Source organism: Haemaphysalis longicornis, unplaced genomic scaffold (assembly GCF_048455015.1).
Source record: "Haemaphysalis longicornis isolate Haplotype H1 unplaced genomic scaffold, Haemaphysalis longicornis Haplotype H1 scaffold_2, whole genome shotgun sequence".
NCBI lineage: Eukaryota > Metazoa > Arthropoda > Arachnida > Ixodida > Ixodidae > Haemaphysalis > Haemaphysalis longicornis.
In genome coordinates, this window is record NW_027526295.1 from 261435020 (window position 1) to 261454953 (window position 19934).

The following is a 19934-nucleotide window of genomic DNA, read 5'->3' on the forward strand; positions in this document are numbered from 1 at the left end:
ATAACCTGCCGACTTTACTTTCCTAATGTGAACTGCTATGACTCCTCCCCTTTAGCCTACCCCTCTGATTATCGATGCATACCTATTTAACTCAGACCCATCATCTTTTTTGTCATTGCTCTTTTTTTTCTTTTCATGTACTACCCTTTGTGTGCACATGGCCAAGCTTTGCACGTCATTAAAGTTGGGCACCAAGAGTGTGCCAGTGTCAGATATCCGATAATAGATTTGCCATACAAAATTGGTTACACCTCAGCTTCTATAAAGGTGTTCCCACTGTAATAAGCCCCAAAACATTCAGTCAAGAACCGAAAGCATGCTACAGAGGCTTATTCCTTGCTCACCAGCTTCCAGGGCTGTGAACTCCACGAGGTAGAAATCGGGGCACTCTGTTACTACAGGCTGCACTCTTGATTTCCCAGGGCCTGGGAGGAAGAAATACAAACAGATGTGACGTGTCTAAGGCTGCTGCTTGGTATGAGAACGCTAGAATGAATTTCTTGGCAGCAACAAACACACAATGTCGACAGCAAGAAGATAAACCTGCCACTGTGGCTCGGTGGCTGTGGCGTTGTGCTGCCGAGCTCAAGGATGCGGGTTCGATTCCCTGCCGCGGTGGCCGCTTTTCTAATGGAGGCAAAAGCAAAAATGCCCGTGTGCCGATATTTCAACGCACGTTAAAGATCCCCGGGCGATCAAAATTAATCTGGAGCCCTCCACTACGGCGCGCCTCATCGCCCAGGCGTAGCTTCGGCGCGTTAAACCCCACAATCAATCAAAGCAAGATCATAAAAACCACTGTGCCAATGAGGGTATATTCAGGATGTCTAGCAAATTGTTATCTTAAAATTCCCTGACTGCTGCGGAGGTGGCAACATATGTAAGACCATTAGTGTAGAACCCAAAGCACTGTTTTATTTACAAAACACAAGCATAAATTATTCACCACAATTTTGAGCTGCTGACTAGACTGTCTATTCTTGCACAAGGTCTATGCAAAAACAATCTTCTCTTGCTGTTTAAGAGTGTCAGCCACTGCACAAGTGTTCTCAAAGCACACGTCTCTCACTTTCTAAGAGCATCTATTTTTTCTCGCAGGAGACTGGCTTCTGTTAGCAATTCGCTAAGCAACCTCTGTTTCTTTTCTTCTACTTCTTCGACAAGAGCAGCCACTCTTTTCTTGTTCTTCTGGACATCTGACGCCACCTTTCTTCCAGTCTTCCTTTTCTGTTATTCCTCTATAAAGACCCTGCAGGAATTGTGAACCATCTGCACCACATTTTCAGTAATTTCAACTTCACCCACACCGCCTGCTGCCAACACAGCATCGAGCACCAGTCGATGTGCTATGAGTGAGTCTTCTCTCACGTTTTCAACAAGGCATACTTTGTTGACTGAAAAGCCTCTTTCTGCAGCAGCACTGCCGTGAGACAAGCATGAAGTCACTGAAGAGACTTCACTTCTGAAAACACGACGCAAAGCCCCACTGCCCCACTGGATTGTATTGGACTTGTCCGCGTTGGCTGCTCCCTTTGCATCGATTCGAGTGAGCAGAGTCTGCACTCCAATCTAGACAGAATTTATTCATTTTTCATTCTATGACATTTTGAGGTCATATTCCCTGACTGGGTTAGCTTCCTGACAATATTCCCTGACGATTCCGGTTTTTTTTTGTCGTTAACATTTCCCTGAAAATTCCTGGTTTTTCTGGCCGCCAGACACCCTGCATATGCTCTTGTGCCACGACCAGGCGAGGACATTGAAATGAAGGAGCGCACCTTTGATGTTGACCTTGATGTCGTCCTTGCTGCAACCCGGTGCCTGCAGCTCAAAGCTGGTGGTCTTGCCACAGCTGAACGCTTGCAAGCCCTGGCCTCGGACGGACACGGGGCCCCGCTTGGGCACCTCGCGGACCTCGCATTTCCACGGAGAGCCTGCGAGCACAGCACTCCTGAGGGGGCACAAAGTGGTGAACGCAACTGGGCCACACCCTGCACAAAGCGAAATACCCTAAGTCCCCATCTTCCATTTTGAAATTCCCTTTTTCTGTGGGTAACTTCAGCAGTAAAGAACACCCCAGAGCTGTAAGAGTGGAAGTCCACACAATAGCAAAACGAGAGATGGAAAGCATAAAAAAAATGGAGGAAGCTCGCACTAATGCACAAGACTTGAAGGTAGCGAAGCTGTACGCAACTTTCACGACCATCACCACGGTTTAAGTCCACAATTGTAGCTGATTTGCTTATTCTTCGCTGCTGCAATGACCTTTACTCCGTCATTGTCGCTATAATGGCTAAGAAGAAGCAGAACGAACGAACGGAATGCACACACTTAAACTAGGCACCCGCAGGTGCAATGTGTACCCCATCACGTGTTCTGTGTTGAGCAGGTGGTGTGATTCCTCTCCCTACAGTCACAGCCAAGTGAGTAAGCTGCTTGACTCTAAGGTACTAACTCAAGGTCGTAGCCGAGTAGGCAGGACGACTGACTCACTCCATTGATCTACCAGACACCAGTTCGTGTCCTGCCGGTGCCGGTGATTTCTTTTCTTTATACTATTATACTGAGTTCTGTGAAATTCCGGAATCAACAAATTGCTAAACAGCTTTGCTGTTAATAAATGCAAGCAACGACTTGGAAAAAAGAAGCACAGTTACCGGGAACTTTTTCACCGTTGAACTTCATCTCGACCGTATGCACTGTCGCCGTTCGAGGCACAAAAGAAGCGAGAAAGCGGTGACCACCAAGGGGCTTGACGTGGCTCGTGACGTGGTCGCCATTCACCATGATCTCCAGATTGCCTGACCCGGCTTCCGCTCCATCAACTGGGAAGTAATCATAAACATACAAAGGCATCACTGGCTGGCCTCCTACAAAATGAACACGTGGGTGTGCAGACTATCAGGTGTCGGCATCGGATTTTGTGCACTCAGTCATAGAAACCTCTCACTGGACTGCCCAAGGACAAGAACAGCTAATGTAAAGTGCATGCAGCATTTGCGTGAACGGGACGAGTGCTGACCCCAGTTGGAACTGCAGTAGAGTTCGTCTCGAGTGCGGCCCATTTCCAGCAACCCCCTTCCCTCTTTTCTTAACAACCCATGCACCAAACAGTTTCCAAGCTTGTGTGTGCAGGCACGTACTCTCGAATTCGACGGGGTGTCCGACAACTCCATCGGGCACGTCTCCCACGCGGATCTTGGTGGCGTCAAAGGCGTGGCTGCGGAAGGGGCTCCCAGGCAGCGGGCGGCCCTGCAGCCGCACCTCGATGACGTGCTCGCCCACCTCGGGGGTGATGAACTCGACGTCCATCTCCCCCGGCTGCAGCACGTCCAGGTGGACGGGGAACTCTCGTCCCGAGGGCGCTGGGGTCGATAAAGAAAAGAGCCTATGGGTTGCAGAACCACCCACATGCCAACACCGGTACCTTGATAATGAAAACAGCGTGCAACCAGCTACTAAAAGCAGAGGGGCACCCAGGCATGGAGGAGCTTAGCGTGCTGGGTTTTGACCTGTTTTCGTCGTTAGTACACAGTACCAACTCACCCTAATTTCTATGCTGGCTAAGACAGTGTCACGTCACTTTAAACACCCTCTTGCAGCTGAGCGTTTCTTCTTCAAGGGATGCCTTTGGCCGTCACTCACCGGTAACAGTCACCTGGAAGTCGTCCCGGTCGAAGTCTGGGGCACTGATGCGGAACATTGCGGGCTGCTTGACAGGCACCAGCTTGAGTGCCTCGCCTGTGATTTTGACCTGTGCAATGTCGCCCCCCCGACGTACCGGGGTCCCCACAGGCGTGGCCTTGCGGGGTGTGACAGAGTCACTGCTCCCTTCGCGCACACTTTGCTGCTGCTGCTGTTGCGACACACGGTGAAGCTCTTCCTGCCGACTCTCCACACGATGCTCCTCTTTTGTGATCTGCATACCAGGAGTTCCAAATTTAGCGCTCCCGAGGCAATAAGACCCAGAATAAATCGAAAGCTTGGAATTAGGCAAAGGCAGGCTGAGGTTATTTAGAGATGCACCTAATGTCATTTTTCTTTCTATCCTTCACCAGCATTACTACATGGCTTGCATGGGGCAGTTCGCTGTATCAAGATTTAAATGGGTCCTCTTAACCTGTAGCAAATGATATACAGTTAAACCTCGTTATAACGAGACGGGCTATAACGAAATAATAGATATAACGAGCAAATCATAATTCCCCTTGAAAGTCCCCATAGAAACCAAGGTATTTAAAACCTCGTTTTAACGAGGTAAAATTTGCCCGTTACGGGATATAACGAACAAATTTCGTTGAGAAATCAAATTTTGAGCTAATTTTTAAACTGCGCAACGCGGATTTGAGACAGCGCGCGACGCGGCAACTGTATTATCAGTTCAAAACTCCCGCCACGCGCACGAAGCTGGATGGCGCGCCTTGCGGACGCTGCGCCCGCGAAGCCGTTCCCACCCTCCTCTCACTGCGCACGGCATGGCTGGCATGGCCCTTCGATATACAGTCTCGGACTCACCGCGGGCTCCCCGAGAAGCAGTCCGACGTTCGATTTTCACATGCATCCCTATGGCTTCGGGGAATCCTCGGACTACCCGCGGACTATCCGCGGTGAGTCCGAGAAGAGCCCCAATGCGTCGCCTTCCTCTCCCCCCCCTCCCCCTGAGCCCCTGTTCGTATTGCCGACGTCGCTGCGTAGTTGTGTGTGCTTGGGTTTTGGCAGTCTTCAGCCTTGTCTTTTATCGTACTGCTCGCGTGATTCCAACAACGCGAGTGCGACAGGCGGGAAGCGAAAGCGAAAGACTATCACGCTTGAACAGAAGATGGCTATGATAAAAGCCGTCGCATCGGGCGCGAAGGAAGGTAAGGTGCACTCCGTGGTAAGGTGGCAAGAGACTTTGACGTGTGGACGAGTACGCTGTCCACAATCGTGAGCAACTGAGTCCATCGTCAGCGCTGTTGCACGTGGCGTGAAAGGAAGCGCTAAGGACGGCGTCAGAGGCACTAGATGCGGTGGACGTGCTGCGCCGCTACTTCGGCGCGCACGAGGGTGGCGAAGAAGGCGTGAACATAGCGGCCGCAGCTGAGCGAGCCATCGCTCGCATCAGGAAGGTGCATCGACGTCCAATTACAGACTTCTTCGAGCCAAGTCTGTTTGAAATACGAGTTTCGAACTACAATAAAGTAGGTTCGTGACTTTTCCTTTTTACCTTCGGAATGTGTTTATTTTACTGACTACCGCCGTGCGGCAAGATGCTATTTCGCCCGCTTTTTGTTTTAGGCAACTACAATGCATATTATTTGCAGTAAATGTCGGCTACGGCTATAACGAAATATTGGCTATAACGAGCAAATCGCGGCGCCCCTTCAATTTCGTTATAACGAGGTTTAACTGTATTGTGCATGTGTTTTTCAATGAGGCATTTCTCGTTTTTAATGTAAGCATATAATGCCCTGTTTCAAACGAATAAAATTTCAATAAATTTGAATTTAAATATAACAAAGTAAATTTCCAATTTCAATTAATTAGTTATGTTAAGGGTAAGCGGTGCCAGCTCTACTGTTCCTCCCTTTCTAAGGTCTTTCAATGCAATGCAAGTGAGTCTCAACTGGTTTACGGGGCTCAACTCGGCATGCTTCACAAGTAAGCAATATGCCCAGCTGCACAACACGTCCCAAACTGGCCATGTGTCCAACAAGTGCTGAGGGAGCCCTACCTGGCGCTGCGCCACCACTGGCGGCGTCATCTGCCTCGCCTCGGGGCTTTTGCGAAGCCTCTCCAGGGTCGCCGACTTCCTGGGGCTGGCCAGCTGCTCGTCCCTCCTGCTCTCGCTCCTCTCTTCGGACAGGGTCCTGCTCTGGTTGCGAATGGATGGGGAGGGCACGACGGGGGCGGGCTTCCTGGGCGTGGGTGGCGGCGGCACCTTGGTGGAGTGCCGCGACGACGGTCGCTCGGGACCCTGGGTGGGCGAGGAAAGCCTCGCCGAGCTCTCCAGGCGAGCAACGTGCAGCACCTCTAGCCGGCTCTCCCCGCGAGACGAAAGGAACTCGACTGCACTGCGTGACATGTGGCCGTCGGGGTCAGTCTTCGCTGGGGACGCCACCCGGGAGGAGGCCAGGGACGAAGGGAAGAAAGAGGATGCCGAACTTGACACCCGATCGCCGCTCGGGGTCAAGGTGCGTGTGAAGAAGGATTCGCTCAGGGAACACGGCGAGTCGGGTTCCTCAACGGTGGACAGCATGGTGAAAGGAGAGCCTGCAGTCACGGAGTCACAACTTGCACTCTCCGCTTTGGGAACAAGAAATCGGAAGCAATGCTACAGGCCATCACGAAATGAGTACAAGTGCTCAGGTTGCTACGGGTGTCCCACATGGCTGGTGTCAAGCATTAAAACCGAATGAAGCCATAACCGCAAAGCAATGGGTAGTGAATTAGGAATATTATTCATCAACATCCTCCCATCAGACCCCATACTTCCCACCACTGCCTCGTCAACCCGACGGCCTCCACAAGGCAATGCTTTCAGATTTACCTGGTGCCTCACACTGCCACGGCCATTAGAGCAGCAGCAACCCTTGTTTACCACCCAGACAAGAGATGGTGCAAGAATGGCGGGCCCACTACCACAAAACACAGCGACACTGATACCATTACAGTAGAAAGCAGCTATGCATAAGCCACCTCGTCACAGCCACACCATGCCAACGTCAATGTCTGCAGTAGGCCCGTCGACTAAGGACGCCCAGTTGGTGGACTTCACAAGAACCTATAGTGTTACAGTGGAACTCCAATAATAAGAGTTTCAAGGGACTGCGCAAAAATGTCGTAAGACTAGGGTGTCATATGATCAGGGTATGGGTAAATGCCCCCTTGTGGGTGTTCTCACGCGACAAGTGGGCTAAGAACTTGTGAATTACTATATTTAGAGCGTTCTCGCGTAATTTGTGAGCCCCTAACTGAAATCCAAGTTTCAAAAAAAGAAAAAAAAAGTCACATTTTCCTATCCTATCATCACATGAGCCAGTACAATTTGAGGGAGTGCCTTTGATGTTTTGAAAGCCGGGCTCAACTTTCGTGCCTTGCATGCATGTTGTTTGTAGTTCAGCGATGGAAGTTGCCTCCAAACCATCAGCTAAACTCAAAGTCCACTTTGTTACATCAGTTGGCAAGCTTGTTCCATTCCAAAAACAAGTTTTTATTGTGAGCCTCTAGGGCTGGCCTGATATTTTACTGTGTACCCAACTGATGCACATGAGAGAAATTGTAAATTTGTTTTTGTACTGGGGATCACAAAGTATTGACTCTGAATGGAAACTATCTGAACAAAATCAGCATTCACTTTGTATTTGCGTCAAAAGCAAAAGTCACTATATGTGTGCCTCCCGAGGCCCTCGCCAAAGCACAGCATGGGGTAAGAAGGGCGTCCTACCTTGCACGGGGACGTCGTTGAAGGTGGCGAAGATGCGGTGGGGGCCCTCCCGCGTGGGCAGGAAGGAGGCCACGTACAGGCCGTCCCCTCGTTCGTCGATGCTCACGGGCACGTTGTGGCCGTCCACCTGCACCTCCAACTGGACCCGGCCCCAGCCTGCCCGGCTGGCATCGCACTCAAACACCGCCTCCTGGCCCATCCGCACCGCACTGGGCCCATTCAGCTGCGCAGAGGAGGGGGTGCACAGGGGTCACCATGAGCACTGGATTATGCACCACAAGCCATGCACGTTCGTTGTCACTCGAGAACTGGCCACGGAAAGATGAGAGGGCATGCTCAGGGTGTACAACTGGTTACAGTTGGTGTGTAGGGAGTGTTTCACTGAAATTCCCCCTTTAGCATCACGATATAAAGTGGAGTTCTGCCGCCCAGAAACAGCTTGTCCTGTGTTGACATTCTTGTGGTTCCTTTTTTTTTTTTTTTTTTTTGGCAGTCGTGAAAAACAGGCGCACGTAAGAACCACAAAAATATAGTACCACTGCTTCACTGCAAAGGCTTTCTTTTACACTGACCTCAATGGAGCACATTGTTCTTATTCAGACTTCCCTCTTCCTATAGCTTTAGCCAAAAATTTATTCTTCCCACCCTAAGAGACAACCGAGTTGCCCGGATGCGGTCTTCAGTGCTAAATACCTCTGCCTGCCCATGTCTCATTATATCCTGTAATAAGATGCATCGCTGCCTCCTTCAGCTCGTATGACAACAGTTTGTAACAGAGAAATCTTGAATGAATCGACAGCGGCAGTGCATCAAGGCCCTCATTTGCTCTAATGTTGTTGTGTTGCACAAAAGAATCCTTACCTCTACACATTGATGTTTTACATGAAGCTTTGCAAAACTGCATTTGACACTTGCCGTGCACTTGGTGGCTAGTCAAATGAAGCTGTTGGTTTCCTTCTATTAATCTTTTGGTCTGAACCGGGACAGATGATCGAGCCCCGACTCTGTTAGGTAGCGTGCATGCAGCTTACTTTGCAGCCCCTGCTGGAAGCGGCCGTCGTTTTCCCATCAGCGTGAGGTTGGCATATGCACCGGGAGTCGGATTTGCATGCACTCTCTGTCTTTGCGCTCCCTGCCCACACAGGCGATTTGAGTTGTTGGCTGCTCGGTCAGCCTGGTGGTCGGTCCCAGTTAATCATCCCCAGCACATCGGTGGCTCACAGCTGCTTTCCCTGCCCCGCGCGGTAGGGCTCTATGGCTTGATGCATACGGCTGGCAGGTACCCCCTCCGTCTCTGCTCCAATGCTAGGAGTGTCATACCAGGGCTGGTTGTACCATGGAACACCATGAATTAAAACCGGTGCTGAGGTGCTACTTTGTCTTCTCGGAGTGACTGCACACGCGTGGTGAGGGCAGCCCCTGCCTTACGGCTTTGCTCTCTTGAACCCATGGTGGGCACCTTGGCAGCCTGCGCTGCATTACAGAAGTGAGTCCCACAGTGGTCAATGGCATTTATGTTGAGTGTAGCTTCTTTAGCAAGTGGAAGGCTCACAATTCCACTGCATTACGCAGCTTTCCTCCAAAGTACTCACCACAACTTGCGACGGGTCGTAGACGTAGCAGGTGAAAGGGCTGCCCTGAATGTGCTGTCCCGAGTAGGTAACGTCAATCTTCCATTCCCCTGGAAAACAAGCAGCGTGGTGAAGGGTGAAGAGAACGAAGCGGCAGAGACAGTGGGGCACACACAGTGTTGCCCTCCACGTCCACGGGCAGGCCTCACCTATTTCGTTTGGCATGAAGGTGGACGTGAAGACCCCGCCCGTCTCCTTCACTGTGCAAGCCATGCTCTTGCCACTCGGTGAGACGGCCTCCACGTGGATGTTGCCAGTCCCAGCTCCGTTGGAATTGATCTGGGCGGCAATCAGAAGGAAAATAAAAAAAAAAGAACACCTGACAATACAGTACAACCTCGTTACAACAGACCATGATAGTGATCATGATTTTAGTCTGCTATAAAAGAAGTATGAACAATCCAAATACTGTTACTACAGACTTTTACGAAATCATGGACAAAGTCTGTTATAACAAGAGTTTGGACTTTTCAACTGTTAAAAACAAATCACACAATAAAAGTATGCTGGTCATTTCTCAAGGTTCAGTTACAACTTAAACAGGTTGGTATTTTAGGCCAACAAACCTTCGGGATGACTTGGATTTTCAGCAGTTTCATCCTCTTGCCACATTGTGAAGCACATCACAAAATCACATGAATGACTCTTTTTACATTGGCTGGGCTCCTGTTGTATGGCACCTTCTCAAACTTCTGATTCACTCATACTATTATTACTCTCTTTCACGTCTTCAACCTACAGTTGCATTTCCATTGTCTTCACATGAATATAAATGAAATGCAAGTAAAGATCTCATTGCTAAGCTTGGAGATTTAGCCAGCTATAATGTATGAGCGCATACATTTTTTTTTGTTTCAATGATGTTAACTTTCATATATAAGCATCTTATCTGTTGCACCATCACACTTAAATTCTAAATCCTATCACTTGATTGCCATGACATCACACTTATGCATACTGCAAGTGGATGCAAGAAGTTTCACTACTAGTAATTACAATTATTTTTAATTGTTTCAAACTGTTTTCGTTTGATCACAACTGTGAGGTAGAAACACAAAGTCTGAAAACGTACCTAACAAATCAATGGTTGCCTGCATGTAAAAAGTCTGCTGTAGAGATGCAAAGGTGGACTTGTTAACCTTTCAAACTGGTCTGTTATATCCGAATGTATGTTGTAACAGAATCTGCAGTAAAGGAAGTTTAATCAATGGCACAGATAGGAAGACCAACCAAGCATTGCAAATCAGTCTGTTGTATCCAAATATCTGTTGTAAGCAGATCTGTTGTAACGAATTTCCACTGTACGTCGCCTTGTGGCAGGCTACTTACACTGACAAGTAATGTCAATAGATGCACGGTGGCCCAGCATGGGCAACTCTCGTTACAATGTATCCAGCCACAACGGGCATCCGGTATAATAAAGTGCTACTCTTGTTTGGTTAATGTGCAGTTTCAGGGTGGGAGTATCTGGATTTAGTGAAGTTGCTATAACAAATTATTGGTTGCCGCAGACTAAATTTCAGGTGAAATAAGCTCTTGAGGGAGGCTTACAATAAACTTTAGAGGGAGGGACCATCCTTTGGGGACAAACTCGTATTTTACTTGGACCTAAAAAGAAGGGTGGGGGGGGTTGGGGGGGGCAATTCTCACTGAGACTTCTTTTCTTTGCATTCAATCAGCTGCTAGGTAACTGAAACATAACATATATAGAAAGGGAAGACTACATCAGCTTGCATCAAAGTTGTTAAACAGAATAATGAGTGCAGTAAATAATCTCTTGTGACTTCACCTCCTTTGACTCTTTCGTCTCAAACAGCACAGATTTTCAAGGCAAAAACATTGTGACAAAGGTAAAAGGCCCTTTAGATTCAGTGTCAGGCCAAGACAGCGCTGAAATGACCAACTACAACTAGAAGGGCTACTTCCAAGAGTTGCAAAAAAACTGCTGTTTTGAAAAAGTACAAGTGTGGGTTGCCGAGATGATCAATAGGCTCTTCTAGCTTTGTTTCTAAATTAAGCTTTAACGTTGTTCAGCTACTCTTTGTCATTTCCCGCACCGTGCTTCAACTTGACATCATGTTTATTACCTCTGAGCATATGTGATAAATTGCTGATGATGACAGCAGTTTTACGACGCCACCATGTGGCTACTGGCGGGTACACAGCTCTCGAAACGAACACACTCTGTATGAGAAGAGCACTTCTTGCTGGATCTCCCAGGTAAGCCATTATGTAGGAGGGCTGCCCTGCTTGCTTTTGAGGCTGGCCAGTCTCCACAGTAAGGGGCAAGTTTCCTTCTTTGAAGTGGAGGGGAAAGAACCCCTTTCCAAATGGTCCCCCCAGCCCAAGCGGCCCCCACACACCAGCACTTCCACCAGGGACCCCAGGGCACAGGGGTCGATGCCAGAGAACAGGATCCGCGAGATGTCCGGGTGGACTCGAATGTGCATGGGGCAGCTCGAGACCAGCTCCCCCTCGCAGTGCACGTTCAGCTGGGCACCAAGTGAGAAATATACAGTTTGGCAATGTAAACTCGTTGGCTAAATCTACTCTTTAATCAATCACCAGTCTTGTTTTGAAGAATTTTTTTAGTATTTTAACAGCAAAAATAGTGTGATATGGTCCATGCCCCTTTTAGCAATCGCAAACAACTTCTTTCATAGCATTGGCTGTTATGGGGAACACACTGACTGTCATATCTGTGCCAATATCATCACCATCAATGGTTGACTTTAAAGGCTGCTCTACAGCATAGGCAATTATGCTGCAATGAAGGTAGCAACATGTAGTTATTCGTGAAAGACCACTGGTTGATAGTTATGATGACAATTTGTGACAATTTATGCTACAGAAGGCAGAAGCTGCAGGGTAAGCTAAGGCTGAATCCATTCATGTAATTGTTGGCCAATTTGTTATTTAAGAATTCAATACGTAGGCCTAAGCTGTGGTGAAAAACGAGGGAATCCAATGGTAACCCTTTAGGAGGCAGTTTTCACGGGGTTTTCCATCATGATGAAAGATGTTATGATGCAAATGCCATCATGCCCATAGCACAAATGTATGCAAATACTACATAATGTCAAATTTTCGCACACCAGTAATTTAGCGGGAGAGGGGGGGGGAAGATAGATGGATTCGAAAGAGCCAGGCTAGGAGCAGTTTAAAGCTCTTAGGCGAGACCTCCATCCTTCTATGGACATACACAGGATAATGACAATGATAAGCTACACATGCGGCATGAGGCACACCGCAGGGGATTCATTTACACCACTTGGGGTACTGAAGCTTGGGGTGCTGACGCCTCGGAAACACAGTGGATTTGGTCTTCTATAAACAGTGACCTCTGCAACATACAACCTTGTCATACATACACCACCCTATCACCACTATGCTGGAATAGCAGGTATCATGAGTGGTAGGGAGTTGTGGAAGTGTGCTTTCATGGCATACGACCATCGTGGCTTTTGTCCCTCATGCCAACACAGCTTTCACCTCAATCAGACCGAGTGCAAAAATTTTTTTTACACAGTTCTTAGCTTAACCCCCTTTTTCTTTTCCTTACCCTGTCTGGGAAACCGTAGGTGTTAATTTTGGTACTGGTAACAAAATACTCGCTTGGAATGAGAGTATCCACTTTGCGTTCGCTAAAAAAGCAAAAATCTCTGTTTTCACATGCCTAGCGTATGTATGTTTGAAACTACATTTTGTATAAGCCAATTATTTATCGCATTTGCGGAAAAATGTTTTTTGTGAGATTTTCGGTCATGCAGACAATATCTTCCAAACAATATCTTCCAAACAATATCTTCCAAAAAGCTTTGCACTGCAGTTTATGCCACAAGGCGAAATCACATTACAGCACTTGAGCTCTCACTACATCATGCCTAAAATAGCAATTGTAAAGTATTTCTCAATTGTGCCTCCCGCAATTGAAAAAAAAAAAATCGGCATGAATGGCTTTCTAGCTCTCCATGCACTGCCCGTAGCAGTCAGGGCACGCCAAGGTCAGGTGAACTGTCTGTGCACAGGGTTCACAGCAAGCCACGAGCACGTCACTCACCATGTGCATGCCGACCTCTACGGGGACGAAAGTTCCGGAGCCCCCACTCTGGTTGAGCTGCAGTTTGCACTCCACGGGCGTTGACGAGGGCCCACGGACCTCGGCCCGGATCTGCCTCAGGTCCACCTGGCCGTCCTTGAAGTGCACCTTGAAGTGAGCCTGCAGTGCGGGAGGAGCTTCCTCGTAAGTGGGCACACACCTCCACACTGTGGCTGATGCAGGCGCAGCAGAGATAGACGGACCCCGCAAATCTAGCAAAGGGCTCACACTGGATCAGTGAACTAACAACATTTTTAACAACGTGCCCATTCCAAAAAATTAGCGATGAATGACTGGCAAAAACCCTAAAGCTGGCCTCTTGACATGTAAACACATACCCGCCGCAGTGGCTCAGTGACTAAGGCGTTGTGCTGCTGAGCACGAGGTTGCGGGTTCGATTCCCAGCCACGGCGGCCGCCTTTCTGATGTAGGTGAAAAGCAAAAACACTCGTGCGTTCGAGTTTTTGCCGCACGTTAAAGATCCCCAGGTGGTCAAAATTAATGCGGAGCCCTCCACTACGGCGCGCCTCATCGCCTGCGTTGCGTCGGCGCGTTAAACCCTACAATCAATCAATCAACTGACATGCACACACCCCCATGTGGATTGCCAGAACATGAATGCAACACCTGTGTGTACAGACTATGTACGTGCATTTTAGTGAGCACTGACCAGTATAAATTCCAGTGACTTACGAATTAATGACCAGTGGTCATTTTGAAAGACAGCTAAGTAGGCCTGACCTTAGCAAGAAGAATACCCACAACAGGTGTGGTTCACACTTAAGCTACACTTTGCACCCTGTGTGTGTTTTCATTATTCTTCTTAATTAAGAGGGCCAATAGTAGCACAGTCTGCTCCAAGTGCATGACCGCTGCCACTCCTCCAAATCATCTCAGTGGTGCAAGCCCCAGCTGAGCACGTGATTGGTGCTGAGGCGAGCGGTGGGCAGAGCAGCACTGACCGCCTTGTTGACGTGGACGTTGTTGAGGTCGGTGCCGGTGACGGTGAGCTTGTCCCGAGGCCTGCGCCTGACAGGGACCCCCTGGAACCTGGCCACGTAGGCCATCACGGCCAAGGGCTGCACATCGGGGTCAGCCAGTTCCTTGGCCGTCAGCAGGGGCTCCACGCCCAGGTACTTGCCCCCAGCAATGCCTGCAGAGTAGAGCAGCATGATGAGGACACAAGCCTCCACCATCACCCCAAGGAATATTTGTTGATGCTTAAAAAGGCACAAAAAGGACACGGCAAAGGTTGAGGTGCAACCAAACAGGGCGCCCTATTTGTTTACACCTCAACCTTTGTCCATATTTTTTTTTTCTCGCATTTTTTTAACATTAACCTTAACCAACTCGCCCAGCTCTCTATTTTGATGCGTATTTGTTGGGTTTAGCTCTAGCTATACTGAGTCAAGTTTTACACCAATGTCCCACATATGCCCCAGTTCTTTTTAAACGCCATTCTTTCGCATGCAACAAGAGCAGGTTGCAGATGCTGACGATAGAAGGGTAAACAAGGCCCCGGGAGATTTTCACAGAAGTCATTCGTGTGTAAAGATGAATTTTCTACACTAGGACAAATTTTCCCGAAGCGCCAGACTTTCCTCCAGCGACAAAAAAAAAAACAAAAAAAAAAAAAACGCACAAACAGGAAGTTTCTTGGAATGTGTGTAAAGGTGGCCGTGCCATATCGTCTCTGATGCAGCTGGGAAGCTCATGAGGCCTTTTTGAAGCAAGCCAGCAAAAGTTGACTAAGACAGGATGCCAGTGAGGCGGCTCACAGGCTTCCGCTGCACTGAGTGCGGCATTCTGTGATGACACCCAGAGGTGTGCAGCCTACCTTTTTGCAGGTTGGACTCCCACTGGGCGCGGTCCCCTGCGCTGAGGTGCTCTTCCATGGGGGCACCCAGGGAGTGCACCAAAGAACACAGCGCCAGTCCATCGTTCCAGTCGCTCTGAAACACGGGCAGAAGAGGCAGGTGTGAACTGTTAGGGAAACGGCACCAAAACAAATTTGGGCCCCGTGTTTCATCCCTGTGTTCACGCTGCTTTCTCAAACGGCCACTGAGATGGTTTTCAAAGAGGTTCTGTTTGCATCAAAAATCAGTTCAACACCTGTTGTAGTAAAGGCAAACCCACAAAAGAATAAACATATTCATCCGTGCAAAGAAAAGTTACAGTTAAAAAATGCTGGGAGTATTTCTTGTCTCTGTGAAATCTTTGTCCGACAAAAAGACGGCATTTCATGGTTGCCCACCTAAAGCCTTTTTTTTTTACACCAGTTTCCGGTGGCAGTATTGCTGTGGTTATATTCAGTACGTGGGCTTCAAATAACGCTGTGGCGCCTGGTGGCTAATTTAAAACAACAATACTGGATTTATTCCCTCGTGCTTTTCGACATTGATTGAGGGTTTAGTCCCTGATTACTTGAGAAAAAAAAGAACAGTGTCAATAGCTTATCCAAACATGGCACCAAGATGAATAATGTACGTCCACTATTGGTGGGTCAAGATGCCACATCACTTTTTTTTTTTTTGCTTTGGAACAGCAGAGTTCACACAAAGTATGTGCAATGCACAGGTTCTCCCTAAAGCTCAGCAGGGAACACATTCATGTTGAATATGTTCCCCGTCAAACCTATTACCAGGAAATAATATTCTCACACAAGCTGCAGCAGACAGCTTGTGCAGAAACTTTTGGTATATCCAGCATCACGGAGCCAGTTTTAATTAGCCACCCTTCCCATCAGTATGTGGAAATGTCAGCAAAGCGGCAGAGTTCAACAGTTCAGCCGACACTAGTCACATGCCAGGGGACTGAGACGCGTGACTCACGGTGAAGTTGGAGATGCGCAGGTGTGGCAGGCGTGCCTGCACCCACCGCAGGGTGGCCCTGTAGCCCGGGCTGTCCTCGTTGATGAAGTACGACAGGTAGGTCATGCCCGACAGCTCGTCCAGGTTGGGGCTGGCCAAGTCCTCGGGCGTCAGGATCAGCGGCACGCCAAACTCCTCCCGGGCTGTCTCCATGGCTGCCCGGCAGTTGTCCTGGCTGCTTGGTGGGACAGAGCATGCAATTTTCAGGAGATGCACCAACAACCGAGGCCTTCAAGAAAGCAATCGGCACCCTTGGGGTTCACCTCTACTTGCATCCTTGCAAGCTAAATAAGACGCAAGTTCTCTGTTTCCTTCTCACTGCACTAGACTGCCCAAGCTTGCTATGTGCCTTTCTAGAACGAACTGCCCAAACAGGCTGTACATGCATCCTGCCAAAGTCAGTAAGCACAACGGGAACCATGTGGGCACCACATGGTCAAAAATACCCTGGTGGTGTAACTCATTCAAAGCTCTCTGCAAAGACTTGCTTCGTAGCCCCAGGTGTAGCTTCAGTAGGTAAAATGTCAATTGGAATTCAGATGTTACTCCACCATCCCTTACAGGTATTTAAAACCCTAGCCTTCTGGAAGCTGTTGGGGGACAAGGACGCATTGGTGAATGCATAACCATTTTTACCTGGACGAAGACCCCAGTGTCCTCCAGTGTGGGAAGAGGCCAGGCTTGCAGTACTCCAGTAAGGCACTAGAAGCAGAAAGGTGAAGAACAAGTTCACTGGCATGCCACATCTTGACGGGCGAGTTTGGGCCCAAATGCAGGTGATTTATACAAATGAACTGAAGAAAAGAGTAAAAAACCAATCTTGGACACTATGCCATTTTTCTTTTTGTTCTCCTTTATTGTGTTCCCCTGTCCATGGTTTGTTCCCCTGATAGTGCCTTCACTTGGGACACTACATTTTATAACACAGGCAAATAAATACGATTTATACAAATGAACTGAAGAAAAGAGCTACAAACCAGTCTTGGACAGTATGCCATTTTTCTTTGTGTTCTCCTTTATTGTGTTCCCCTGTCCATGGTTTGTTCCTCAAGTTCACTTACTTCCAACTAAGCAATTTTCAAAAATACACCATGATGTGCTGCCAATGAACACACAGAACAGATGCAACAAAAGCAATACCCCCCCCCCCCCCCTCCCCCCTCCTCCTCCTTTTCCCCCACTGTAGTAAAACAGTCTTCCGCGCCAGATGTGATCCCGTTTTGAAGAGTCAGATCCCCTGGACACCCACAAAACGATGTGCAAGTCGTCCCACCTCATTTCTTTAGTGGTGGCAAGGGTTTCCCCAGGAGCCCTTTAACTAATTAGCTCACTTTCTCGTAGCAAGGGTATACACAAATCGTTGCAATCACTTATAGCATTTGCCCGACATTCTCAAGGTATGCTGCAGATTTTTCTTCTTGCTTTCATTTACTTTGATACTGCTCCACTAAGAAAGCTAACACAGCACTTGCATCTTGCATTACAAGCTAACAAGGCTTTCAAGAGTGGGCATTTACAAAAATTTTAGGGAAATGCTGCATCATCTACATATTTGTGAACAAAGAATAAAAGAAAGTGTGCATACAACAAACAAAACTTCCATAAAACATTTCGTTTTTTCATTTTCATGTACCCTAGCCTTAGCCTTTTGCCAGATATGAAAATTGTGTTATTTAGGACCAACAAACGTTTCTCGCCAGAAACTGATTGAGTAGTGGACTTATCTCACCCTGGGGCTCATACTGAGCAGGTGCATTTCTAGAAAATTACGACACCATTTTAAATATCTTAAAATAAAGAAAGAAAGTAGAGGAAAAAGAAACAAGCCCTGAACTCTAAACTTATACACTTTAAGTTCTGGAAAAAGAAAGAACAGGTTGTAGAGATTGCTAAATGAAATATAACAAGCCATACACAATAGTACTGGGGTGCCTAAAACGTCACCGAAATAAAAAAAAATTCAGACAGAATCCATCTATGATGACTGTCGATGTGAAGCTGTTAGCATTCTACCATCTGCGTGGCAGACTTGTGCTAACAAGCTGCCCTCCTGTGATCAATATGGGAGTATATGCAGCACGTCCATATCATGTATTCGCAAAGCTACAGTTAAGCTTAGCCCATGAGAGCAATGGGCAACACTGTCTACACGTTGACACCTACAACAGGCATGCCTTGGTTCCATGAGCCTACGCAGGTATCCCCTGCCTCCAAAAAGGAGGGGGGTGTCCAGGAAGGGGAAACCGAAGCAAGCCTCAGAAAAATTGAACTGAACAGGGAAGAACAAGCAGCTGCATAGGTAAATGGCATTTCTAAATATTGAGAACATTCGGTTAGCTTCACCCCAAAAATGAAGCAAAATCGTTTGCATCCATGAATTGAAATCCAAGGGTCCAGCTGCCTTTCTCGACTGGCTTCACTACGGATGTGCATGTCTGTGTCTACTTTGTCTTAATTAAGCACAACCAGGCCTCCATACACTTTACAGCTTCACAAGCAGTGAACAGAGTTGTGGAATGAGAGTAAAGCTAAATTTTTACAGTGAAGCTGTTAGTGGCACATTGGTCGGAGAATTCCCGAGTCATTCATGTTCACAGGCAGAACACAATTTGCAGCCAAGTTAATTTTTTGAGACGTTCTTTAGCTCTTAAGCTTATTTATTTATTTATTTAAATACTCCAAAGGCCTGTGTGGGCATTACATTGGGGGGAGGGGGGGGGATTGTTTGGGGTTACAATCGAAATACGGTACATTTTTCAAGCATGGCATAACAGCAGAGATGCTGTACATGACTATACATAAAAAAACTAAAAGTAGATGCTAAAAAATAACACCAAACAACAATACATCAACATTGAAGGAAAAAAAAGGCATACCCAAAATAGGCTTAGAAACAAAAACAAGAAAACAATCAGTACACTTCATTGTAGCAAAAAGAAAAAGAAATACCGAAAAAAAATAGAAATTCAGGCACCACCAAATGACTTCAAGAAAGGTTTTGAGTGCGCCTCGAAAGGCCAATGAATTGGACAGTTATGCGATGTGAGGAGGCAACGAAGAAAAAACAAAATAGTCGAGCCGATCTTTCTGACCACCCGTGCCAGGGCTGCAGCTAAGGCCCAAGGGTACATGGACTGAGGTGAACCCACCCCACCAAGTGACAGCTCAACCACTACCGTTTGCTCCATTAAACGTTTTTTCTCTCTCTTATTCCTGTGCCTCAACTGGTAGTGGCACTGGTAATGAAACTTTAGGGGTGGGGTGGGGGGGGGGGGGGGGGGGGGGCGCAGAAGTCAGCATTGCCGGGGAGTGGGGGAGGGGAAACACCAGAGGGGGCTTGGGCCCCCGAGCCCCTCCCCCGTAGTCGGCGCCTTGAGACCGGCCATGGTCCCTCATAGGGAGACCAACCATGTATAGTCAGTCTACCGGTGGGATGGTCATGATCCCAGCTATAAGTCTGCTCATAATGATGATGATGACAATGACGACGATACCGTGATGTATGGACGGAGCCGGGCCCACATCACGTTCTAAAACAAAATTTTCTCAACTTTAGGATATAACAACTGCCCTTGAGCATGCATGCCACTTCGACGCCGCCGAACGGTCGTCGGACCAAAGTTGCGCCAGACGGCACGGAACAGTGACTTTAGGAACAGACCGTCATATGGGGGACCTTACGTCCCACACGCTTGCAGCGACGTCGGACGGCAGTCCGACGCCTCCGAAATTCCCCCGCGCGCGTTTTGCTGGGGGGAATCTCGGAGGCCATGTTTGGGAGCGCTCGGGGCTCGCGGCGGAGAGAAGAGCCCACCTCCCGCCAAACATCAAGAGCCTCCAGCAGTGGGCATAGCCTCATCTGAGTCGGGCGCACCCAAAAGAGACTGTCATGTATGTCCCTGTGGACT

At 48.1% G+C, this 19934-nt stretch overlaps 1 protein-coding gene across 1 annotated transcript in view; it reads right to left on the reverse strand.

Annotated features, from left to right (window-relative positions):
• Nucleotides 1-19934, reverse strand: part of Jbug (filamin-type immunoglobulin domains fbug) — a 113585-nt gene that overhangs the window by 48075 nt on the left and 45576 nt on the right. Inside the window, exons 4-18 of the mRNA XM_077700388.1 lie at nt 16663-16728; nt 15988-16201; nt 14994-15108; nt 14119-14309; nt 13118-13276; nt 11421-11549; nt 9207-9336; nt 9019-9107; nt 7427-7649; nt 5714-6252; nt 3646-3919; nt 3144-3365; nt 2658-2825; nt 1779-1934; nt 345-425 (exon numbers count right to left, since the gene is read on the reverse strand). Coding sequence (XP_077556514.1) covers nt 345-425; nt 1779-1934; nt 2658-2825; nt 3144-3365; nt 3646-3919; nt 5714-6252; nt 7427-7649; nt 9019-9107; nt 9207-9336; nt 11421-11549; nt 13118-13276; nt 14119-14309; nt 14994-15108; nt 15988-16201; nt 16663-16728 — 2756 coding nt within the window. The remainder of the gene's footprint in view (nt 1-344; nt 426-1778; nt 1935-2657; nt 2826-3143; nt 3366-3645; nt 3920-5713; nt 6253-7426; nt 7650-9018; nt 9108-9206; nt 9337-11420; nt 11550-13117; nt 13277-14118; nt 14310-14993; nt 15109-15987; nt 16202-16662; nt 16729-19934) is intronic.